This window comes from Mytilus californianus, unplaced genomic scaffold (assembly GCF_021869535.1).
Source record: "Mytilus californianus isolate M0D057914Y unplaced genomic scaffold, xbMytCali1.0.p SCAF_12, whole genome shotgun sequence".
Taxonomy (NCBI): Eukaryota; Metazoa; Mollusca; class Bivalvia; order Mytilida; family Mytilidae; genus Mytilus; species Mytilus californianus.
In genome coordinates, this window is record NW_026262604.1 from 56,499,370 (window position 1) to 56,527,082 (window position 27,713).

A 27,713-nucleotide genomic window follows, 5' to 3' on the forward strand; every position below is an offset into this window, starting at 1 on the left:
GAGTTGTATTAACCGGGAACATACATTTGAGTAATGTACAATATGCAGATGACCCGCCCGTTATTGTAATAGCCAAAGGAATAGTAAATACATAAACTGTATAAACTGTATAAGAGAGGCGTGGGATACCAAAGGCACATTCAAGTTTAATAGTCGAAAATAAACTGACAACACCATAGCTAAAAAAGAAAAAGACAAACAGACAAACAACAGTACACAAAACACAACATAGAAAACCAAAGACTGAGCAACACGAAGCCCACGAAAAACTGGGGGTTTTATTTATTTTTTCTTTTTGCTATTTATAATAACAAAAACGCAAAATCGGGGATTCTTATTGTTGAAACAGCTCAATGAGAAACTAAATGTATAGCAACAATAACTTTGCAACATATTACATTTATTTTACATCATTTGTATCGGATTGTTAAGGCTAAGTACGTTGAGGTTGATCATTAATTCTTTCAGCTATCAGGTGGCATTATTTACATCATGTAATAATCGATAAAGAAGTAGAAAAGATAATTGTAGGTATGCACTCACTGAAAGGTCTCGCCTGGTTTATTGAGATTCGAACAGCGGTTAACTACTATTGCCTAAATGTACTGATTATGATTAAACTTTATGTTGATCAATTCTTACTACATGTCTAGATGGTAGGTCCTTCATTTCTGTAAATTAAATATGTAGGTAATTTTTCTCTATTCTTTATATTTTTTTGTCCATTATTCTCTATTCTTTATATTTTTTTGTCCATTATTCTCTATTCTTTATATTTTAGCAACCCATTATTCTGTAAACCCCATGAAGACCCTCATAAAACTTCTGTCCATTATTGGATTGATTGTTTGATTGTAATGGAATGTTAAAGTTTGAAGAAAAAAAATGTTTTAAATGCCTAAGTATATCTTACTACACGTCGTTTAGAAAATATATACCAGCTTGATTTTTTATAGTTGTTATTTAAAATATATTCAGTGGAAAGTGCTTTTCCTCTTATGTAACGTTATATGTGAGATTACCCATTTAGGATGAATGTATGGTGCTTCGACCTCAAAGTGGCTTAATGTCCGACAGGAAGACTTAACTCAATTAAAATAAGAATAATTGACCAATCAAACATTGTAATAAATGACAGCAATCCAACATTTATAGATTAACTCAAGACTGAGGTAATAGAATTATAAAACGGTCAAGGAATCATATGCATAATAACAAAAATATGCGCACGCATAAACAACAGAAAGATAAAAACAAAGCCTGTTAAATACAGTAATAACAGAATGATAGCTGATGCATTCGAATAATTGAACATAATTTACCTTGCAAAATAAATTGCATATTAATTAATTTACTTTATATTGACTATAATTTTCTTCTTTGTAGGTCTTATTTACAAAAGGACTACTGATCATCTATTACATACGAACTAAATGTTTCGCGGAATGTGATCCACAAAAATGTGCGTGTCTTACAAAATTGTGCATTGACCATACTATTCATATATCTTTTTTTTAAATAGATTTGTGTCTTTATACAATAGTTGATAATTCGGTTAGATTTAGAATGTACACTCGGTCATACTTACTTTTTATCATGAAGAATAGATAATATTTCTTTAATATAACTCAATTACAGATCTTTTACCGATACATTTCATTATACAATTTTTTTAATTATCGATGCGTTTGCAAGATTAAATAGTCAACATATTTCATTGCATTAATTGGTTAAAATTAACAGTTTACACGAACGTTACGCTGTGTTATTTATATTGCTTAGTGTTGTGACTTAAATTAAAAGATCTATGGACAGTGAAAAAACGTAAGCACTATTTACTCTTAAAGTTCAAGGAACGCAAGTAAAGTGCAACTGTCAGAGGATAATCGTTAATCGATCCTGCATTTTGACTTTTTTGGGGCTTAAAAACCAAGGATATTCAGGAAGGAATTAAATATTTTCTGGACATTGTTTCTTTTAAAAAAAAACTGTGCAGTTTAATTTGGCGAAAGGCTTATTTTGATGTCACCAAGTAGTACCGATCTGCAACAACCAATTTTATCAATGGATATCCTTGCAATTACTGCCATTGTTTTACTGATTATATACATATATAGGTAAGAGCATATTTGTTTAAAAAAAAATTGAAGCAATGACATTTTACTGGATTAGGACATTGAACTTCTCAACAGACATATCGCATGCTTTTTAGTCAAATTCATATTATAAAGCTGAGTTTTTTCTGCATAAAAATAATAGAAATTAAGGATATACAGTATGATTGCGAAGCCTATTCATTGCCAAATATGTATTCATCAAAGATCAAAGCATGGCAAATCTGAAACTTTATAGATGTTATGGTCAGATAACAGAATAATATGATCAGTAAATATACCAAGTGTGTCATATCCTCTATTTTGACTAAGGGAGCTACAATTTGATTTTTATGGGGAAGGGGGGGGGGGGGGGGGGGGGTCTAGGATGAAAAATGTTGTCCTGCCTTTTTATTTTTCCCTCTATTCGGTCCTGCCTTTTTATTTTTCACTCTATTCGATCCTGCCTTTTATTTTTTAATTTATCCTGACTTTTTTATTTAACTAAATTGTCATCCTGCCTTTTTATTTGCAAATAATCTCATCCTGCCTTTCTTTTTAACTCAAAACTCCTGTCCTGCCTATTTTTTTCAAATTTCATCCTAGCCCCCCATAAAAATCAAATGGTAGCTCCCTAAGTAGATTAGCATGACGGGTGATGCATGCATAGCAGGATACATTTGCCTGATACATTAATCTGCAATTTACATCTTGGTATCATGGCGATACAAGAACATATAAACAAGTAAACAGGAAATTCAAATAAATGAGAAACAAACCACTTTATTGCGTGCGTTTGAAGCCTTTTTCTTGATTTATGTAAGAACAACAAACACACACATACACATAACAATAAAACACCTCACGTGATCACATTGAAAAAATTATATCTTTGAACGTACAGTTAAATTGAACTTTTTGGAGTATAATATTATTGATTGATTAATTGTTGTTTTGCTTAAGTGTAGTGAGCAGATATAAGAAGATGTGGTATGGGTGCCAATGAGACAACTCTCCATCCAAGTCACAATTTGTAAAAGTAAACCATTATAGGTCAAAGTTCGGCCTTCAACACGGAGCCTTGGCTCACATCGAACAGCATGATATAAAGGGCACCAAAAATGACTAGTGTTAAACCATGAGGACTACTTATCGTTTGGAATATCTTGGCATTGATTGTTATAACCAATATGTACATGATCGTGTACCATTCATTTAGTTCAATCTGGTCGACTTAATAATAAAAACAATACTTGACTATTTGTCAGAGAAATACATTTTAAAGGGATTCATTCGAGTTATACAACTGTTATTTATCACGAAAGAAAGAGATCAAGCATGTTTCCACAGATCAAAACGTTATTTCAATTTAAAAGGTTAAGATAATAATTATCCATGAAGCCATAACCATTTAGCAATTAAATATTCATAGATGAAATTAAAGTTTTAAAAATGTCAGCAAACAGTATATATAAATTTTGTATGATTTACTTTACAGGAAAATGCACAGGACTTATAGTATATTTCAGACGCTTAAAATTCCCGGACCAAAACCGGTATGGATTCTGGGAAACATTCATGAATTTAAAGAAGAGGTAAATTGAACTGTTAGTAGTACTTCAAATTGTATAATTATCAGTGAAATATTATTAACAGTACCTATTTTACTGAACAAATTGTGCATTGTGCCAATTAATGTCACGTCCGTAATTCTGGAGGCTAAAATATTTAAAAAGCAAAAACTTATTAAAAATATGAAGAATTTATTAAATACAAACAGACAAAAGCCGCGCAAAGAATCAAGGACCGTTAGAATCCCCTCAATAATGTAGGTTTTATTAAAACCGCGGGAAATTTGTCATGAAAAGACTATATCCACGTGTGCTGAATCGTTCCGAATGTTTACAAACAAATAAATGGTATATATCTCGTTACATCTGCTCTAATCCATCTATTGTAATACGTAAAATCTTCTTAACCTACTCTGTTATAACTTATTTTATGAGGTCAAGGACATGATACGCCCCAAAGCTTTGTATTCAATACAATAATTGGATTTTAGATACGTCTGTTTATATTTCAAAGATATCTCATCTTAATTGACTATTAGCACGCGATAAGTCTGTAGTGCATTACGTGCATTGCAACTTAAATAGTTATTTGCCTTACTCGTAAGACAAATTAGAATAAACCTATTTATAAAGGGTCCTGAAAAACTTTAAAGAATTCGAAAAATGACGATTATCATTTGATATAATAATAAAATCAGGAGACAAACAAAGGATGAGAAAACAACGCAAAAAGTCAACTATAAACTCGATGGAGGCACCATGAAAATTTATAGAGTGTTAAATTTTTACTGCATCGGGTCGATACCGCTTCTGGCTCACTTTGGTACTGACATGATTTGTAATCAATCTTTCTAAAATTGTTCGTTTATGAATTTATAATTTTTTTAGAAACTAAGGTTTCACATCCCTCAGGTAAAGCTGACCTTAGATAGATTTGACTATTCAGGTCTTTTCTGGTCATATAGCTCTTCAATTGTTTTGGTTCTTATATACTATTGGCTTTCACATGTTCGGCTTTGAACGTTACGGATCATGATGAAGGTAAATTCAGAATAGCGCTTCTGATGCATGAACATCATAAAGTAATGTTTCATTTTTTTTTAACGAACCGAACTTCCCTTTTGATAATTTTTAGAAGTGTAAACAGTCTCTATTCCACCAGTATGAACTGTAGAGTTTGATAAACAATCTTGATTATCAAAGGCGAAGGAACCTTTTGTATTGATATCGAGCCGATAAATGCATTAACTATTTGGAATGATCATGTTTATAGAAAGATAAGAGTTAAAGATCAATAAGAAAGACAGCATCCCAACGATACAAATAACCAAGATACATTTAGAGGTCAACATACGGTATTAAAAACGACAGGTTTTTACGCAAAATGTCAAGCTCTAGGCCGTTTCAATAGTAGGAAACCTGTGAATACATTGAACATAGACCATTAACGATCTATTAACAATAGCAAGTGCCCGACATCAATTATTTATTAAGTTTTATCTTAAGACATCAAGGTATGAGCTTCATGGATTTAAACAGGAGTATACATATGTTGCAACACCCGCACCCGTCGGTGTGTTATACGAAAAGAAAACCCTTAAAGTATGCATTATCTATAACATAATTGCGAATTTGCCTCTCAAATTTCAGGACAAACTGTCAATGTTTAAAGTCTGGAGAAAAAAATATGGTGATGTTTACGGGTAAGTATCCTTTTAATGCAGGAACAGGAGAGTGAAAGCAATTTTAAAAAAATATTTCATGCCGGCTTACATTTATATTTATATTTAAAAAATCTTACTTTATTTACGAAAATTGTCTCTCAACAAATTCGTATCATCGTCTGTTTATGTTTATGTATTTTCAACAAGTATAATGCTACGAAATAGATTTATTTGTTTTTTCAAATATTTCCTTTGTCAGTATTTTTTTTATGAATTGTGAAATGGGTTTGCTCATTGTTGAAGGCTGTACAGTCACCTATTAATGTTAATTTCTATGTCATTTGTTCTCTGGGGATAGTTGTCTCATTGGCAGTCATACCACATCCTTTTTTATAACGTAGTCTTAACAATATGAGTAGCTAAAACGCAGATATTTGAAACACAATATTCTACCTAATGACCTAATAGTATACAGCCAGACAAAAGAAATTATAGAATATATGATATAATGAAATACTTAATAGCATTATATATTCATTAGATCCAGTGTTGTTTAAATCAGGATATTCACAATCAGTTCGGTCGTTGAACTTGGCAGGTACAATATTATTGGGTTAATAAGTCATTATATCTACTTAGTTATGAGTTATAAATAGATAAACATTAACTCAGATTTTCCCAACAGAGATATTGCAAGGAATCAACTGTTTGACATAGTACATGTAGTATGAAGCTATTGAGCTCTGTCTTGGTCTCTGAGCTCAGTTGTTGATGAACCTGACTATTGTGACTCTCATCTGATAGTCTACAAAAATCAATATGCATAAATGGTACTAATATAGAATAAAATTATTTCATGCATGTGTGGTACATATACAATAAGTTTTTCACATAATGATTTTGTAGGTTCTACGAAGGATTCAAACCTAGTGTTGTTGTTTGCGATCCTGAAATGTCAAGACTAATTCTGGTGAAACACTTTGAAAAGTTTCATATAAGACCAGTATGTATTTAAATATGTAGTTTGATATATGTATTAACAAACTTCAACCACACAGCAATACAATGACGTGAAACATACACTTTTCTTGATCGGAATACTAATGTAGTAAAAACAATGATGGAGGTTTGCATTTAAATTTTTGGAATTTGTACAATCAAAAATTGTTTGAAAATTTCCATTCTAACAAAAATGTTGAATTTCCATTTACATTCAAATATAATATGTTTAACTTACATGGCAAATACTAAGGACATAAATTAAATTAGGACGACAGTAATTTACCGATGTTCAAATCTCGTTAATCGATTAGGAAGAGACAAATCAAGGTAACAAACAAAATCAGGAGATTCACCTGAATTTCAAAGGGAGCGACACAGGATACATCTACAGGAAAAGCGTCTCCTATTATGCATGCATGATCCGCATTACAAATGGACTCATTTATGATACTGATTTCACTGAACGTGACACGCGTTATTTTTCTCCTAGATGTCCTTAATAAAGAACCTTCGTAATTAATACAATCACCGTATTTACAAACTGAAAATTTGAGTAAAACATTTATGATTTTGATCATGTAAATACAAAAGCATCCATAACCGGACGCGTGGTATCCTCTTGAAGATAATTCTATTGTAGTTTCTGCTGGAAGTTCTACTGTCGGAAATGTAATTCATCTTAGTGACACCAGGCACCAGGACATTTCGACAGAAACACCAAGTTAACACGACAATACGGTCATTCCGATTCAAATGCAAAATAACATAATCAAGAAAAAATTGCGTTTTAATTATTTTTTAGGTAAAAATTTTGTAAACAGTACATTCCTTAAATAAATATTCACTTAATACATTTCGTGAGTCCGAAACGCCTTAATTGATTGTAGTTCATCAAGAATGATCACGCCTAATTATTTGAAAGCCTGTGATGTATCAATACTTAGAGATGTCAGGAAGAGACAGAAAAGAAACAAATATAATTGTAATATTTATAAAGTCAATTATGTCTGAGAGAAATGGAACCTTAATCTTTTTTTAAAATAATTTCTTAATTTCTAACGGGGAGAGTTTTAGAAGTGTGTGTTTTAAATCACTTACTACTGAAAAAATGTATAACACAAATAACGAACTCCAAGGTAAATTGAAAAATGGAAAGTCAATTTAAAATGCTGGACCATATCAAACAACGGAACAACTGGTAAACAAAATGTAATTTTTCTGACTCGGTACAGACATTTTCCGACCTAAATTGTGGGTAAAATGGATGATAAACTCGGGTAATAAAAGGCCACCAGCAGTGATATTGATCAAGTGCTAATTACAAAAATACCAATTTTAAAATGTCGTCCGTTCGACCGATCTCGACTGACGTCAACGATACGTAAACACTGGACGTTTAATTGGCTATATGTGTGGCTTTCAGTACTTATATCGAGTGTTTCTTGATCCCTTTTGATCGTGGGGCCCTTTCATAATGAGTGTCGTGGTATTTAATGTTATATATATATATATATAAACATGTATATATATTAGTCTAAATTGAAAACAACGCTCAAACCTATGATTGCGTTGGATAAAAACCGCAATTTTTATACGTGTGCATGCAAAACAAATTTCTTGGTAGAGGGATCTAAATACAGCACAAACAACATTTTCCAAAAGATCAAAAAAGTGAAAAAGTATATTTAAAAAAAACCGCATTTGACTAACAGGTTGAACAACGGATGTTCTTAAATCCTGCTGACTGCCATTGGCGATTGCCAAATAAAAGGATCACAAGATGTAACAAAATGGATCTTTATTATTAATTTAATACCAAACAGAAAACAATAAACTTGCGGAAAAGATGGTATACCGCAAACATGAGGTGCAAAAATTAGTACACCATATCCAGATTTGGACAATTAATGTCTCTTCGGTGATGTTAGGAATCGAAACGGTATTGGAAGGCCATATAATTTACCTCAATTTAGGATAGACTCTTGAATTTTGAAGAGTCGAAATAGGATGAACGGATCATATAAACCCGAAGGTACATATAATACAAGCCCAAACGATAAAATATAAATAAGTCTAAATTGAAAACAACGTTCAAACCTATGATTGCGTTGGATAAAAACTGCAATTTTTATACGTGTGCATGCAAAACAAATTTATTGGTAGAGGGATCTAAATACAGCACAAACAGCATTTTCCAAAAGACCAATAATGAAAAAGTATATTTAAACAAAACGCATTTGACTAACAGGTCGTACAACGGATGTTCTTAAATCCTGCTGACTGCCATTGGTGATTGCCAAATAAACGGGTCACAAGATGTAACAAAATGGATCTTTATTATTAATTTAATACCAAACAAAAAACAATAAACTTGTGGAACAGATGGTATACCGCAAACATGAGGTGCAAAATTGTGTACACCATATCCGGATTTGGACAATTAATGCCTCTTCAGTGATTTTAGGAATCGAAACGGTATTTGGAAGGCCATATAATTTATCTCAATTTAGGATAGATTCTTGAATTTTGAAGAGTCGAAATAGGATGAACGGATCATATAAACCCGAAGGCAAATATTATACAAGCCCAAACGACAAATTAATTGTGTTAAGCATTTCAAACTGTTTTTTTGACGTCTGATTTTCGTTATGGCGCTATGCCGTCATTTGTTTGAAAAATAATGAATCTAAGTATTGTACATTTATGATATAATCGATATTTAATATTTGAAGTTTGTTTTATTTTGTCTAGAAAACTTTCCTTGCCATTGTCTAACGAGAGACATATGTTCCTAGCGCGGTCTGTCGACAAGGTTCATATATGCATGTTTAGCGCAGTCAAATGGTTTAATGGCCTTTAGAAGTTAAGAACAATACCGTACCGTGAATAAGATAAATTGATTCAAAGTTTGTTTGCAAATAAAAGAGAAAATAAATCCAACAAAGCGAAATTCAATAAAAAAAAATCAAATAACTCTTCTATTTACATATTGCTTTATTTTTCAACTGAAATGACAAAGGCTCATATTTGTAATACTTAATTCAAAATAACAAGCTTCCCAAATGAAAAAAACTTCAAGAAGGTTTTTTTGCACAGAATGACGAAACAATTAACACTGCTACTATAATAACTTAAAAGTTCTGCCTTTCCGCCTACATCCACAACCCTATTAAAAGAAGGCTATTATAATGCAATGTATGCACAGGATATCTCTGCTTTTGTGTAAAAGTTATAGTCTATTACAATACAATCTATTACGTGTTTATTTCTTTAAACTCATTATCTATCATCAAAACTCATTGATCCGCCAAAGACTCTCATATGATATCTTGGGTTTTATTACGTACATCATCATCGTAAACACTAAAAATAGAAATCCACATTTCCTTTTACTTTATCTCATGTTGAATTATCTATTTTTCGATGTATAATCTTTTAAGGTCCTAACTCTGAGCGATTTGATTTGAATGTATCGTGCAAAATATCCTTAGCCGGTATCTTGAATGGTATTTGTAAATAGATATAGGAAATATCCGATGATGCCAACCAGCACAAAAAAAAACGCTAATAGTTTATTAAGTATCTCATATTTTCCATTTATGGCTCAACTATGTTCCTTAAATAACAAATCTATTTTCATGACTGATTGAAGAATAACTTTTAAAGCTATCTTCATAATTTAAAAAACAAAATACTTGGGGTGTTCATTATTTTTGAGCGATACAATTTGTTAACAGTGAAATAAGAAAACCTTTTTGATTTTCAGTTCGTTTATATACTGTCACCAATTAATACGATTGCCTAAAATTGCCTATGCAAAACTATGAATTATGAATATGCAATTGCCCTTCAGAAATTGTATGGTTCCATTTCCCTGTAATCAATGCACTAAATTATGAAAATAACACCTCTGGAGCATCCCACGCAATTTTCTAGACTACCATCATCAGAAACGTCTCAAATCCTAAATCTGATAACCAAGGATGCATTTTACTCGAAAACTTGGTATATTTCTACCTTTAACATTGCAATCTTATGACACGAGGTTGAATTGTAATTTATAAGAATGTTGATTATTCATAGAGAGATCTGAATTCCTTAATTTGCATCAATAAAATAAAATGATTATTTAGCCTTACAGTATATTGAAATTCTTGAAAAAACCTTTAAAGGAGTGTACCAAATTATACATTAAAGGCATTAATTATCAAATATTAAGTTCCACTGCACTCATGAAACGTGTAAATGTTTACCTTATATTGATAGGTAGATTTGGTTACTATGTCACGTACTTTTTGGATAAAATAGATCCTCAACTATGAACTAGATTTATCCCTGGGTTTGTACTTTCATGAGTAAGAAGACGGGTGCCGCCTTTGAAGCAGGAACTGCTGAACCTTGCGGAGCACCTCGGATCATCCCCGGCTATTAGGTGGGGTTCGTGTTGTCCAATCTTTAGTTTTCTGCGTTTTGTTTTGTTAAGTGTTGTTTGTCCTTTGGTCGTTTTTCATTTGTTGCCATGGCATTGTCAATTTGATTTTGTCTTATGGGTTTGAAAGTCCCTTTGGTATCTTTCGTTTGTCTTTTACACACATATATCTCATATGTCTGTAATGCATATTAACTCACATGTTTGACATATGATTGCAATGCATATTTACATACATGTATGCCACATTATGTCAATGCACATTTATCATTACGAAGAGGCGACGAAATGAGCATCTGATAAGATAAGATGCCTCCTCAAAACTATTACCATGTAATGAAATATGAAACAATCTGACAGAAATGTCATACGTATACAGCGGACAAGTTGTGCTATTAATTTTTATCTAAATATTTGTTTAAATCATCCTGTTATTTTTCTGTCTCAGTGACGTTTTCCTTAATTGATTCCTTGTCACAAAAAAATAAACCCACTTTAAATTGAAAATCAGAGGTGTTAAATTGGCAAAAGCAGAGATTTTTTATTCTTTGAATAGAAGATGTGGAGAATACGTTAATGCGGCTTCAAATTTGAGTTAACATTTCGTCTACTAAAAACTCTTCAATGACGCTCGAATGATAAAAGTAAAAAGGCATTAATGAAGTACGAAGTTGAAATATTTCTATATTACAGATATATCATCTATTTCTATATTTACAGATATATTATCAATTTCTATTTTTAGATACATATATCATCAATTTCTATTTTTAGATATATATGTTATCAACTTCTATTTTTACAGATAAAGTATCAACTTCTATTTTTACAGATAAAGTATCAATTTCTATTTTTACAGATACATAATCAATTTAATTTCTATTTTTACAGATATATAATCAATTTAATTTCTATTTTTACAGATATATATAATCAATTTAATTTCTATTTTTACAGATATATAATCCTTTTCTCTATTATCCTGATGAGTACAGTTTATTAAATGCACACGGTACTAAGTGGAAAACACAGAGGAGGGCAGTAGTTGCTGCATTTAATTCCTTACCAATACATGTTGTGAGTATTTGTATATTTTAAGCATGATAAGAATAAATTAATATTTCCGGAAGTACAAACAAAGTAGAAGACACCTTAGGGAAAACAGCAAAATCATTAATAGAGGAAAAACACACAAGACTACGGCCAAAGACGAAAAACGAAAAACGACTGAAAGATAAACAATAGTCTTCAAACAGAAAACAGAAAACTGGAGACTGAACAGCATGAACCTCACAAAAACGAATAAGGGTTGATCTGGTGTGCTTCGGAAGGTTAAGCAAAACCTGCGTCACTACATGCGTTTATATAAAATAGCATTTCACTGGGCTTATAATAGACTAATTTGAAACATGTATTATAATAATTATGGAATTTTGATAATATTTATAACACACATTGCTTACATCCACTTTATTTGAACTTTGGTGGATAGTTGTCTCATTGGCAATCATACCACATCTCCTTATTTTTATATTGATTATATATTTTGGTGTAGTGTCTTAATGCAAAGTGTGCTGATTACGATAATTTGAACGATTGAGTTACAGTAACATTTTGATCGGAGATAATGAAGCCATGAGAATATGCCGTATAAGACATAACAAATCACGGTTCTTTAGAGTCAATACAATTATTCATTGAATGCCGTTTTTCTGAAGTATTTGGTCTCAAATACCATACAAACAGTCAGAAATTTAAAGAATGACGTCTTTGGAATTTGAAACTTGTATATCATTCTTCAAATTGCTGGAATAATTGAATATAAGTACTCGGTAAAGAATTATCCAAAATCCAAAAATACAAGTTGTATTAAAACATAATATTTACTGCACTACATTGTGTTTTGTTCTTCATATACTTTTGTCGTGATCTTGTACAACATTGAATAGCATTCTTCGAAAAATATTGTAAAAGTAAATTATGAGATGAACATTTCATTTTAAAGTGAATAAATAATTAGTACATATGTATAAATTAAAAACTATGATACGTTCATATGATTTTATCATTCTTTTGTTCAAATAGGTGTCAGAACGATTATGCAAGACAACAACTGAACTCACAAATATATTGTCCGATGCTGCATTCCAGTATAAGGAAGGGTTCGATATTGGCAGGTACAATTGGATGTAATCATTAATAGACTATATGTATTTACCCAGTCGACGCACCCAGTCTCGTTCTTTTTGAGTTCATGGGATTTCCTCAGATTTTTAGCTGTTACCTTGATTTGTCTTTTCTTAATTGATTTACGATATTTGAACATTGGTTAATTAATGTCGCCTTAATTTATATGTTCTTTTACACATTTATGCTGTCATTTTTTTTAATTGTTCATTAAATTGTAGAATCATTTAAAACAATAACATGTGTCTACTTCATGCATTGATAGCATAACTAGATTGGGCACAACATTTTGAAAATGTAGGATTTTCAACTTTGTAACACATTTGGCCTTCCATATATTTTGATACGCCGCTGATTAGTCTTTAGACGAATATCGCGTTTTTGGTGTCATATATGCTTATTTAGAAGCCTGCTGTGTTTTATAACTTTTTAAAATTTAATTTCATCATACAAAACACACACTAAGCTAAAGAGCGTCTTAAGTTATGTAACTAATTTACAATGAAAAACAGAAACTACACATGTATGGTGAAAAATCTTTCCAAATCGTATACATCTAGAGAAAGAATTTAATAAAACAGGCCACTCAAAAGCAGTTGATTTTGTCTAATCTTGAATTTGAACAATAACAATAAATTGGTAACCTTCAATATTGTGAAGCCTATTCACATAGGGGAGCATTGTATTAAATCCTCAAGTCTTAGAATATACAAAATGTTTCATGCAATTGTTAATTTCTGTGTCATTTGTCCTCTTGTGGAGAGTTGTCTCATTGACAATCATTCAACATCTTCTTTTTCATATATGACCTATTAAACATGTTGAAAGCCATAATTATAGAATTTCACAAGCGGGTTTAAATGTACGATTTTAACAACTGAGAGTCCCTTTCTAAAACAAGATGTCTATCAACAGGGATCCTATCACAAGTTAGCGAAGTAATAATACCATGCTCGGATCATAAAGCCTACGACAAAAATGTTCATCACCAGTCTGAGTGCATCTAGCGCCATATAGAATAATATGCAATTATTGTACTTTGTAATAATAATAATAACAAAAGTGCTGTTTTTGCAATCAAAAATAATATACAAAGGAAGGACTAGGTCAACAATTTAGTTGTTAACAGTCTGAATGCATGATTGTATGTTTTCTCTGTTAATTTAGGCATAGTAATTTTTATGTATTTTTTCATTCCAGAATCATTGACCGATATACACTTGACGCTTTTGCAAATGCAGCATTTGATTACAAAGTTAATAGCATGAGAGATGAAAATACAACATTGTATCAATTTATGAAAGTTTTTAACGAGTCTTCCTCGGCAGACAATCCTGTTGCAGGACTAGCAAGTAAATATTAATATCAATTAAATAAGCAAAGCATGATAAGAGAGCACACAAATTAATTCCGATTTCAAGAATAGTTGAAAAAATGAAACAAATTACTTGAAAAAACAGATCTTGATTTTTTTCTTTGGCTACCATCAGATAAGACAAACTGCTTTGTCTTTCGAATCGGCAATGGCACTAGGTAGTGCCAAACTTGACTTTAAGAAACCCACTTCGAATTCATAAAAATCAGATGATAAGAGAAGAGTGATAAAGACAGAAATATCTGGTGCTGACAAATAAAACTTATATTTTCGCAGTTTCTTTTTTATAAGCAAATATACATTAGAGAAGAGAGGCGAAAGATACCAAAGGAACATTCCAACTCTTTAATGGTTAACAAAGTGATAATGCCATGGCAAAAAACGAAAAAACGTTTAATAAAAAAGAGTGATGATCAAATAGTTCCATTCATTGTCCTGCAGCAGCGCAGACAAAAATGGCCTCATTTATATGTTATACAAAATGGAAGAATGATTGATCTTTGATGATTTAATCGATACAATTATGAAAAAATGTTGCAAAATGTATAATATTTGTGGACTTAAAAATTTGAAAAAGTAAGAAAATATAACATAATTTTTTTTTAAACTTTGCAAATATAAACAAATCTTCTTATTGTATATTCCCAGGAGTTTATGATTCATTAGTACCATTTCTACAGTTATTTGATACAAAGCATAAAAGTACACATATACAGCATATTCACGAACTAAGAGAACTTATCGAGAAAAGACAAGAACAGGTATATCATCATTACTTAAATCAAATTTCTTTACAATGAAAAAGTATTGAAATCGAAGAAAGCTTTTAAATCAAATGTAATGCTGATGAGTATAAATGAAACAACTTCTTATGTGTCACCGACAGCTAAAATGATTTTGTTCAGATCCCTGTCTACATCAAATACTACGGATCCACTGACTATAGACCACTTAACGCTAATAAAATACTGATAAGAACACGTGTTACAAAAAAAACCAAGTTAGTTCATTGCTGTTATTCATGTTGACAGTTGCTTTGAAAACATCAACAATAAGCTTGTGAGACTACACCCTACATCAATATCAAGACAAACCATTTATATAATCGATCACATGAATGACAGGAACTATCGGGAGAATATCATAATTTAACAGATAAGAATAAATAATTTTTTGACAAAAAGGTTGACGTTCTACACAAAGCACTATCGTTAAATGTGTAAATAAAGTCCAATCATGGTGTAGATACATTAAAACAATATGATAACCTTTACACTTTTAGATAAAGTCTGTGAACATATATATATTGCAAAAACCTTTGTTTTTTACCAAAGGGTCAACAACCTGTCATTGATAATGTCATAGATTATCTACTCTATACTAAGATACCAGATAGCAATAATAGGAACCAACCGCGAAATTTAACAGTAGAAGAAATCGTAGCTCATTTGAATAGTATAACTGGTGGCGGATTTGGAACAACGAATGCTGCCCTTTCATTTGTACTCCATCAATTAACAGTTAATCAAGATGTTCAAGAAAAATTATTTCAAGAGATAAAACACCATTGTGGTTTATTTGTAAGTACTTGCAATGTTAATAGATATACGAAGATGTGGTATGAGTGCAAATGAGACAACTCTCCATGCAAGTCACAATTTGTAAAAGTAAATCTTTATAGGTCAAAATACGGCCTTCAACACGGAGCCTTGGCTCACACCGAACAGCAAGCTATAAACGGTCACAAAAATGACTAGTGTAAAACCATTCAAACAAGAAAAACAACGATCTAATCTATATAAAAAACGAGAAACGAGAAAACACTTATGAACAACATCAACAAACGACAACCACTAAACATCAGGTTCCTGATTTAGGTCAGGTGCAAACAAACGCAGTGGGTTTTAACGTTTTAATAGGCGCCAACCTTTACCCTACCTGAAACAATAGTGTCATCACAACATAGAAAGACACACTATAAAATATCAATTGAAATGGCTTAATTCAGTCTAAAGACATATTAACAAAAACAAGTGAACAAGACCAAAAATAATCGGTGTGACATTAACAATAGTAACACCATAGACTTTCATTCAAAAGTTCTGACCTTTTATTTTAGACGAAAAATCAATACAAAGAACTTTTTATACATTTGGTCATCCGAAGCGCTTTTCCTGAAAAAGTTTCACCAGGAGTGATCAAAACCAAAACATTTGAATTTCAAGAAAATATGAATACTTCAAAACTTTAGGAGCTCAAACGGGGCTTGAGAAGAATAGCCAGGTCCACATTAGTTACATTTAAGGTGGTACCCAACACCTTGACTAATATTAATTTGGCTCGTTTAATTTTCATAAAATTTTGACAAAATGTTTACTTTGACCCTTTGACAAAAATATAAAAATTTCAAAAAATTTGAACCAACCACTTTATCAGAAAAATTTCTTTGGTTATATAGCAGTTTGACAAACACTAATTTTGATCATTGAGAAGCTTAATATTTCCTTAACAATACAACGTAATTAAAACGTTTAGCTGATTTTTACAGAGTTATCTCCCTGTAGTGTTAGGTACCACCTTAAAAGAAACATACATACTTAGATCAGGAAATAAAGATACTCAAAGGAAAATGAAACGAAAACTCATCAAATGAAGCACTAGTCCTGTTATCGAAAATACAGAAAAGCCATTAAACATGTTAAATGCAACAAAAGCAAATATACCTTTTTATAATGTATATGATGACTTATTTATTCAATGTTCTCCAAATTAGTATTCCAAACTTTAATCATGATCAGAGTGTTTGTTCAATTGTATAGGTTTAATACATATATGTTTTCAAATATTTTAGGATAACCCAGATGTGGAAATTATTCATAAAATGAAATATTTAGACAATGTGATAAACGAAACGTTGCGAATATTACCTTGTGCACCAGGGTATGTATTTTATAAGAAAAAATGTCATATAAGATTATATAGTTGAAAAAACGGATAATTACTCTAAATATATATATCTTGTTGCCAAAAAATCAAAAATTTCAATCTCAATTGATTTTTGCCTGGTTATTAACGGAAATATTTCGTTCTTTTTATGATTTGGTAAGAACTTATAAGAATCACCTTGATAATAATGCAACCATGTGAAGACTGCCACTGCGCGAAAAGGCTGTATTCGATTAGGTTGCCTTGAACAGATCACCTTTATACATCTTCGTACAACCTTTTTCTTTATTTATACACTCAGAAAGGTTTATTCTTCACAAATTTACTTGAATTTAACGTCCAAAGTCATTAAATGTGGCTTTACTAATACTTGATGTAATAGGTATAGCCGTGCTTATATATCCTAGCTACATTGTGGGTGGTCTGACTAAAGTTCAAACTATAATAAGTTCATTAGGCTTCAGAAAAATATTCAAGCAACTATTTGATTTATAGTTACTAGTACATTAAAACATTTTTTTTATCAACGCAACCGTCGTTTTGTGTTGCCGAAAGAAGAAAGACGTGTCTGGCGAACCAAATTGTTAGGCTGGTATTTTTGTGAATTTGTATGTACCAATATATTATAAAGTGTTTATTTAGTTTCGATATTGGTGGTCCCCCGGAATTGAAAGAAGGCAGGATTTCAGCCTATTCTTGTTTTAGATGATACTTTGTAATTAAACGTGCTTTACATATTAAGCTTTGTAGTTTTAAATTAAATCAACTTTGAAAGTCATTTCAGTACAGTTGCTCTAGACTAGGTCTGCTGGTCTGTATAGTTCCCATATGATGTCATACTTCAACACATTTTATAAACTATGGAATTAATATTATTTATAGGATATTATTTTTTCTTGATTTCGTAGGAATAGGTGACCCGTGATTGTCGGTCTTCAACAAAATATAAATTACATATAGACTTGTATTAAATCTTTGCCAAATCCATTAAACGAAATAAAGGCAACAGAAGTATACCGCTGTTCAATAGGTATAAATCGATTTAACTGAAACAAATTCGGGTCTCAAACCAAACCCGAGGGAAACACATTAACTATAAGAGGAAAACAACGGAACAACATAAACACTGAACTGCTACAAAAACAAACGCCAACATACATAGAAACGGACTATTTGAAAATATAGGAAAATAAATTTTGTTTCTAAATCCTAGAAACAGGTCCTTACGAAAACAGATGAATCAACAGTATTTGTCACGTATATTCACCAATAAAAATATTGTATACAGTACATGTAGCTTTCGTGTGATTTTTTTAATTTCGAATCAGCATTGCTTTATAGGATGATACATACATTTATTAGTCCTGCTTTATTTTTCCCTTGCATATTTCTGTGTATGCCATTACTTCTAGAGTAGGTTTTCAATTCATACAAATGCTGAAGTTCTATTGGCACGAAAACAACACATGATTGTAGAATTATCTACTCCCCCGAACTAATAAATCAATACTATTTGTATATACATCGTTCGTTCTCCGTGTACACTTTTGTTTTTCAACAATCCCATTTTTTAAATTCAACAATTAGTAATTCACATTATTAAGTTTTCGTATAAATAAAAACAAATAAGCATTCAATTCTATAATCACGGATGAATTTTAACAATTCGCTGTTTCATAATATAAAGAACCATGGGTAATATCATTGTTCGTACCCCAAATGGAAACAACGTCACGTCATTGGTTGAATTTTAATTGTTTTGGACATTAAAAGCCATTCACAGCGTTTTGATGCACGATTTTGAGAATATTTTGAGAATGCATTAGATTTTGAAACGGCGTATTCACAGTGCACAATATCGTTGAACGACTCAATCGTTATTAGATAAATTATACAAACTGCTTCAAGTCAATGCAATGAACCTTGTTTTGCAGGGTGGCAAGGACGTGTACAGAAGACTGTACAATAAATGGAGTTGAATTTCGAAAGGGAATGGTTTTGAGAATAATGTTATGTCCGTTATATGCTGACGACACTATATATCCTGAACCGGAAACGTTTAAACCAGAGAGGTAAATAAACATGTTTGACATTTAGATGTACTTTTTGAAGTTGCTTTATAAATTGATACATAATAATGAAGGTTCTTGAAATTTTGACGCTACAAATTTCTTTTTAATGTTGCTCAGTCTTTAGTTTTCTATACTATGTTTTGTCTTTTGGTCTTTTTTTCTGGCGTTTTCAGTTTATTTTCAACTTGAGTTTGAATAACCCCTTTGTATCTTTCGCCTTTTTTTTACTAAACTACCAATGACTTCACTGTGCATTTTCAACAGCTCTTTTCGGAAACCACAGGAATTTACAACTAAATAATGCTGCATCGTGATTTGTTTAACTTGACACAGCAACCTACATAAGTAAAGCAGTGCATTATTATGATATTGTACACTGACGTAGTAAAGTAAAGTGGTGTTCTTGCCATTGCGTAAATGACAAACATAATTGTCACCATATTTAATTTTCGTGTACTACTAGTTGTTGATTGTCATATATTAATGTTTTTGTTGTTATTTTTTAAATGTGGTTATAATGGAATATCTTTGATTTTTTCTGTTAAATATTTTCACTTTTACTCGGAACTATTTATAGCTTGACAAAAGTCCTGTCTATTGATGAACACTGTATATTGCCCTCTAAATTAGCTTAATGTTATCGTTGTCTGGAGTTGCTGTCTCATTGATTGATTGATTGATTGGTAATTAATGACACTTCCAGAACTATTGTGTTTTTTCGTGGTTGTCAGCTTTTATTGGTGGAGGAAATCTGAAAGAACCCCCGACCTTCGGCAAGAAAACTACCCAATACTAGTCAGTTAATATTAGAGTCGAGCGCACTTGCCACGTGCAGGATTCGAACTCACGACCTTGGTGTTGACAGGATAGTGATACAGTAGTTCGACTACTTAGACGACTTGGCCACCAAGGTCCCTTTGTCTCATTGACTTTTCCATGTAAATACTTTTATTCATTTAAATATTTACAAAACTGAATTTTTCGTAATACAAAGGATTTTCTACTCCAGGAGTAGAGGAGTAGATTAGCTGTATTTGTCAAACCTTTCTGAATTTCCAAACTCTAGTGCTCTTCAACATTTTTTATTCGGGCGTCACTGGTGAGTCGTATTGAGGCGAAACGCGTGTCTAGCGTACACAGCTTTATGCCTTGTATCTATGCTGAGTTTATCTTAAGTTTGAGATATAGCATACTGTGTTTCGTCGTTCTGTCTAGATAACAGATCTGTGCTATATCATACTGTGTTTCGTCGCTTTGTCTAGATGGCAGATCTGAGCAATATCATACTGTGCTTCGTCATTTTTGTCTAGATGGCAGATCTGAGCAATATCATACTGTGTTTCGTTGTTTTGTCTAGATGGCAGATCTGAACTATATCACACTGTGTTTCGTCGTTCTGTCTAGATGACAGATCTGAACTATATCATACTGTGTTTCGTCGATTTGTCTAGATGGCAGATCTGAGCAATATCATACTGTGTTTCGTCATTTTTGTCTAGATGGCAGATCTGAGCAATATCATACTGTGTTTCGTTGTTTTGTCTAGATGGCAGATCTGAACTATATCAAACTGTGTTTCGTCGTTCTGTCTAGATGGCAGATCTGAACTATATCATACTGTGTTTCGTCGTTTTGTCTAGATAGCAGATCTGAATTATATCATACTGTGTATCGTGGTTTTGTCTAGATGGCATATCTGAGCAATATCATACTGTGTTTCGTCATTTTTGTCTAGATGGCAGATCTGAATTATATCATACTGTGTATCGTCGTTTTGTCTAGATGGCAGATCTGAACTATATCATACTGTGTATCGTCGTTTTGTCTAGATAGCAGATCTGAATTATATCATACTGTGTATCGTCGTTTTGTCTAGATGGCATATCTGAACTATATCATACTGTGTATCGTCGTTTTGTCTAGATGGCAGATCTGAACTATATCATACTGTGTTTCGTCGTTTTGTCTAGATAGCAGATCTGAACAATATCATACTGTGTTTCGTCGTTTTGTCTAGATAGCATATCTAAACTATATCATACTGTGTTTCGTCGTTCTGTCTAGATGGGATTTTTTTGTAGTATCGTTGTTAAGACTTGAAAGAGCTTGACATTGTATGTTTGGGACTGGTCTATGGTTTTTAAAATATTATGTTAACGTTTTGATGTCATTTGATTGGTTTGTTGTGTCTTTGTTTTGTTTGCCTTCTGATTAAATAAAGTATACCCTACATTTCCGTTTTCTCATACTTCTCACTATTTAGGTGTCTAATCTAGAAACTTACTGAAGTGATTGTATTGGTTTTTTTTTATGTCTTTTGTTTTGCTTATTCTGTTACAGTTGTACATAGCATGTTAATGTAAAGATTATAAAACGACAAGAATAAATGTAGAAGATGCCACATGGGGAATAGTATCTGTGTTCCTATCCGGAGCCCCTGCGATCGGCCCCGGGTTTTAGTGGGGTTCGTGTAACTAAGTCTTCTTTGTTGTGTTTTGTGAACTGTTGTTTTTCTTTTCATATGTTTTTGTTTTGTTTTGTGCCATGGCATTGTCAGTTTGATTTCCTTTGGTATCTTTCGTCTGTCTTCTTAGAGATAAGATGATTTATTACAATTGATTCATGTATGTTAAAAATAAGAATAATGAGTTTAAAGTTGGTATATATATTGCCTTGGATATTGGAGAGAAAAGATTCAGATTTCTCTTCCTACATGTAATTTTTACAAACAGCAGATTGCATTCCATTGTTAAATTTTAGATAATTATAATGACATATTGTATGTCTTTTTTAAACATTAATCCCGTATCAACCCGTGACACCATATTCACACGTGAGCTCTGTTGCAGGGATAATATTGATAGAGGAATAATAGAGTGTGTAATATATGTACACTTTATCATATGCCTAGACCAAATATTTTTTTTTTCTTTTGTGGTAAGATAAAGCTTGTGCAATCGTGACTCATATCGATAGCGTCATGGATGGCTGATAAGGAAAGATTATCATTGGTTGTATAACACATATAATTTTCTTTTATTTTCTCCTACGTTTATTATAAATCTTTTTATTAACGTATCTGCGTCGAAATATGTGTACATGTATTTACCTTTAAATGATATTCTTTTCTTTTAAGATTTGATGACGAAGAAAAAAACTCGCGCCATCCGAACAGTTTTCTACCGTTTGGACAAGGACCGCGGATCTGTCCTGGTTACAGAATAGCTTTAACTCTGATGAAAATTGCTATTGTTTTTATTTTAAGACAGTTCATACTGAAACCATGTGATAAAACTAAGGTAAAATCATGCTTACTTTTTTTATTTAAAGGTTCATTTGAGTGTCGAAATTGTCAAATATGTAAATAAATTTTACTTGTAATATTTTTTTCAATATCGGTCCAAATAAGGTATCAAGAATTCGATAGTAAACCAACTTATTTTTGACAAAAATGTAATACACACGGCTTAATAAAAAAGTAAATCACTATCACTAACAAAAGACGAGCAGACATACTCTAACATTATATAGAAAAATTACAGACAAAGCTTTTTGAATACACCCCCCCCCCCTCCCCACCAAAAATAAAACGAATAGCAATTATGTAAATACTACGATCTAGTACATAAACCAATTCTAAATACAATGAATACAGTTGTACTAATGTATATGAAAAACTCATACACGACTGGGGTCTATTGAAAGTCATTAAGTACCACGTTCATACAATATTTTCTTAAGAATATTTATTTCATCTTTTTCTATGTTTTAAAATACAATTAACAGACAAATGTTTTTAATTTCAGGACCCGTTGCCGACAGCGCTGCGACCAATGCTTGTACCAAGAGATGCTGTTTATGTCAAATTGCAACTCCGAAACAATAATATGTTGTCAACCTGAAGTGGTCCTAGCTACCACATAATGTGTAGAAAATCAATATTATTGTTCAATCCCTTTGAACCTAGTCAGTAAAGTCGCTGTGTTTCTACCACATTGTGCATTCGATGATCAACACATATTGAACAACGAAACACCCCAAAAAAAACCAATTGTTAACCTTATTAAGTAGAAACAACAAGATCTGAGTTCAATGAAATACGAACCACAATCCTGTTACAGTTTCGATAGTAGTCTAAGTGAATTACTACAATTTGTATGAATCTGCCGAATTAATGTGATACATTTTTACTGAACTGTGCATGTGTTTTTACAAGGAAATCAACATACTTATCGAGATTATTCATATATGCTTACATGAATCATTTTGTGTTTGTCATACATGACCTAACCAAGACCAGTTTACATAGTGTCTAATTTTTCATAACATTTAAAAACAATATTTCATCACAATTAATAGGTTACTCTTGTGACGTAATAACACATGATTTGATCACGTCCTCTTAAATACACACGTGTAAAGTATGGAATAATCGGGAGGAGTTTATTTCTAGCATTTTACGAGATCAAGAGAAAATTCACAAAATGTTTTTCGCATAAATTCAATCTTTAAAGAAGATCACAATCAGGAGCATTAAACCGCGAACACATTTCACCCTAAAAATTGCAACTTTTAAACTCCTGAAAAAAGACTTGTTTACAGTAACTAATGAAAATACTGTTTGGTTATTACATGTGATATTATTATGCTTTAAGATTTGTATTTGAATAATTAATGAGACTGTTCATTAGTCTTTTGTACTCTTTATTAAATGCCAATATATTTCCTTCGAAGCGCTTTCATATTCATCAAACAGTCATTGGCTGGTCTTTAAATGTGTGGCATTCCCATCAATCACTTCGAAATTAGTCCTTCGATCTGTTTAATCCTAGTAAATCAGTTCTGGATTGGCTTTAATATGTGTGATAATTATCAAACAGTCCCAATCATAATGTTATTTTGATCTCTGTACACAAGTTTGTGTATGACGGAAACTATTAATCCGGGTTTTATCTTTAATAGACTATTTTTATATTACAAACGGTACAATTTGGGGGGAAAATTAACTGTTTCATGTTTTTGTAAACGACAAAATCGACGGAAAACAGTAAATTTTCCCCTCAAATTTCACCGAATATATGCTTGATTGTACTTCTTTTGGTTGCTCTTACTTGACTTGGTACATTCTGGATATCTAAACATTATATAATTTGGAGTCATAAGTCGGTAAAATGAAAAAGTCTATTACATTGTGTGTATGCGTGAAAATCATAAATCTGTCCCGAATCCATGTTTGGTTTTGATCGCAGTTTAACTTTTGATCGTTTTGACACCCATTTATCAGTCCCGAATTGTCTGATATAGTCATGGGTTAATCTTAAGAAGTTGAGACACCAAACAATCAGTCCAGGGATTCACTTTTAGATCTGTCTGATCCCCATCAATATGTCAGGACATGATATGAAAATTTGTATACTACATTGTACCTATCGTGAAAGTCTTCACCCATTTACCACTACTGGGTCGGGTTTTTAATGTTAATGATCTGTATCATTTAGTTCCCTCAATCCAGCACTAACTTTCAGATATGTAATATTCACAGCACTACCGAAATAATCGTTTTAGATCTGTGTAGTACCGATTGTTTAGTCCTAGGTCAAGCTTTTGACAGTTAACACACCAATTTATAGTTCATAGATTGACCTTGCGATCATTATGACACCAATGTATTAGTTTTGTATACTCGGCTCAGTAGTCACTGCTTGGGTACTGACATGATCAAAAAAAAAAAAAAACCTAAATTTCCTCGTTGATCAATTAAAAAAATAATTACCAACTCCCATATGCAAATTTTACTTTAGATGAATTAAACTCTCCTTTTAATGTCTCTTTAAGTCAGATAGCTACTATCTTTTTTACGTAATTTTACATCCTTGTCTTTCAAATGTTTAGGTTCGACCGTTTCAGATGAAGGTAAATTTAGAAAATCGATTCGCACGCAAAAACATTATAAAGTATTATTTTTATTTCCTGGGTTGGTATTTGTATCTTTATTATCCTAATCATGTATTGAGGTATGAGTTTGACTGTCAATTTTTATTACATCCTCCAGATCTTACGTGTAGACGAAACGAAGGCTCTATGTACTTTTGTTTTTTTCTTATGTATTAGTTTTTTTGTACTGTATGTTTGTGTCTTTTTATTTTATTTGTATGTCTTATTTCTGTAACATTATAACACTTATGCTTCATCTGATATCATAAAGTTTATGATATTTTGAAATAACTTTCATCTTTGACCTTGCAAATTGTAATAACGATATGATATAAACCGTGTACTTTCTTGCGTTTCAATGCTTTAATTTATAGATAACCTTTGACCTAAGAGTATTTGTAATGTCGGTATGTGTATTCTGTCAGTTAATATTCTTCCTTTTGTCTTTTTATAAAGTTTTTTTCGTTATGTTTTTGTTTATATTTTAGCGATAACATGTTCTGTTGAAATAAATGTACATCTTTTTCTTTAAGGGCCGAGAGGGAGGGCGGATTTGTTATGTTACGTTTATGAACATTTAATTGTTGTTTATTAAAAATTAAATTATTTAAACTTTTACCAGTTGTTTGTACTTACTATATGACTATTCATTACGCTTAACAGCATGTGTATATTAGTCATATTCTGAGTGATCGTTCTTTCTACACAACTTCATTAAAAAACATACAATATCAATAAAGAAAATGATAGCATGTCCAATACTATGATATTATTACGTGAGTATTTCTGTATTGGCCTTGTTATTGGTCCGAGGCTTCCTGTATTGGCCTGAGGCGAAGCCGAAGGCCAATACAGCTGGCCGAGGACCAATAACAAGGCCAATACAGAAATACACGTAATAGTATCTTTATTAATAAACTACAGTCACTGTGTTACAATATATTTTTTATTTCATTTCACAAGAGAGAACATTTTTACCTTGAAGTGGAACTATCCAAATCTCAGTTTCTTTTTATAAGATGCTCTATCTAAAGATCTGGTGTCGTTTCCAGGTGTCTTCAGCATTTTCTCATCTGATGAATTTTTCTACCCTTTCCAGTCACTATAAAGTGTTACAATTTAAATTTAGACACAACACATAAATAGTAATTGGAAAGGTACTGCCATTGCATGTGTTATGCAGAAACAAACTGAAAAAATAATGTAGGAGTTGAAAATGATACAACTATCCATAAGCCAACTGACCAAAGAACGAAGATTTGCACAATTACAGGTCACCCTTCCAGAATGCATATGCCTGGTTCGGGTTTAAAAATAAATGACAGTTTACAAAACATGAGAAGCGAAAGTAAACAGTAAATCGATTTGTACCATCGTGAAATTATGAGGTCGACAAGAAATGAACTTTGTGATAATCTACTCGTTTCCCAAACCTGAAATAGTTCCATCGTCTGCTTTCAAAATGCTTTTTAAATGAATGTGACCGTCTTAAGCCTGAAATATATGCCATACTGAACGTTTCAGCATGTTTATGGTGAGTAAATAAAAACTGCGTCTTCCAAACAACTGTTTACTTTCAGTTTGTGTTTATCGTGACTTTCGATCTAAAAACTAGGGACGTTCCGAAATCCTGTATTGGCCGGATCAGAACTCGGCCAATACAGAAAAAAAATCTATATTGGCCGAGTTATTCTGTATTGGCCGAGTTGACACCTTTATATTGCATAGGCAGTTTTCATCATATTAAGTCCAATAACAGTGTAGTTAATTAATAATGTTTCATATTCAGTTTCGAGGTCTGCGAATCTTATTAGAGATTACTGTATAAAAAAACTTTTCAGCTGTTGGTTTACCGTCTCGTCGTCATTTATCTGCTTATCTTCTAATTTTTATAGGTATGCTAAATATGAAAACAACACTCTAAAATTTGCATGTGTCCAAAGCGTTTCTCTGGATTTTCCTTCATCGGGAACGCTATAAGCAGAATATTTGGAAGCCAAGGATATATAAAAACTCAAGCAGTTGACGAGCTATATGACCAAAAAATGACCTACACATAATAGAGCCTAATACATCTAAGGTCAAACTTAGTTTCTTAATATTTGTTTTACTTTTTAAATAGACAATTTACTGAGCTAATGATACCCTCGGGGACTGACAGTCCACCAGCAGCGGTACCGACCTGTTGCTGTAAAATACAAAAACAACACTTTATACATTCCATGCGTCTAACCGCTTTTCTGGTTTTACTTTCATCAGGAACGCTCAAAGCCAAATATTGTATGTAAGTAAGTAAATTTCATTTAAATTCGGCACGTATAGATTTCAAAATTGTTACGATCATTTTATTCTTGCGCAATTTCCATGAAATAGATTCCAGAATAAACAAAAAATCACATTTGAAATGTAAAAGCATTAGTTTGAAGATATAGCATTGATT

The 27,713-nt window shown here is 31.9% G+C and overlaps 1 protein-coding gene across 1 annotated transcript; it reads left to right on the forward strand.

Moving 5' to 3' along the window:
- The first annotated feature begins 1,635 nt into the window (after window positions 1–1,635).
- LOC127722060 (cytochrome P450 3A4-like) lies at window positions 1,636–25,891 on the forward strand. The gene is made up of 13 exons (XM_052228908.1): window positions 1,636–2,117; window positions 3,592–3,688; window positions 5,315–5,367; window positions 6,235–6,331; window positions 11,717–11,836; window positions 12,845–12,936; window positions 14,147–14,298; window positions 14,970–15,082; window positions 15,656–15,901; window positions 17,173–17,261; window positions 19,202–19,339; window positions 22,476–22,638; window positions 23,146–25,891. Exons 1-13 carry the CDS (start codon window positions 2,023–2,025, stop codon window positions 23,239–23,241), a joined length of 1,551 nt encoding a protein of 516 aa, XP_052084868.1. The 5' UTR covers window positions 1,636–2,022; the 3' UTR covers window positions 23,242–25,891.
- The last annotated feature ends 1,822 nt before the right edge of the window (window positions 25,892–27,713 follow it).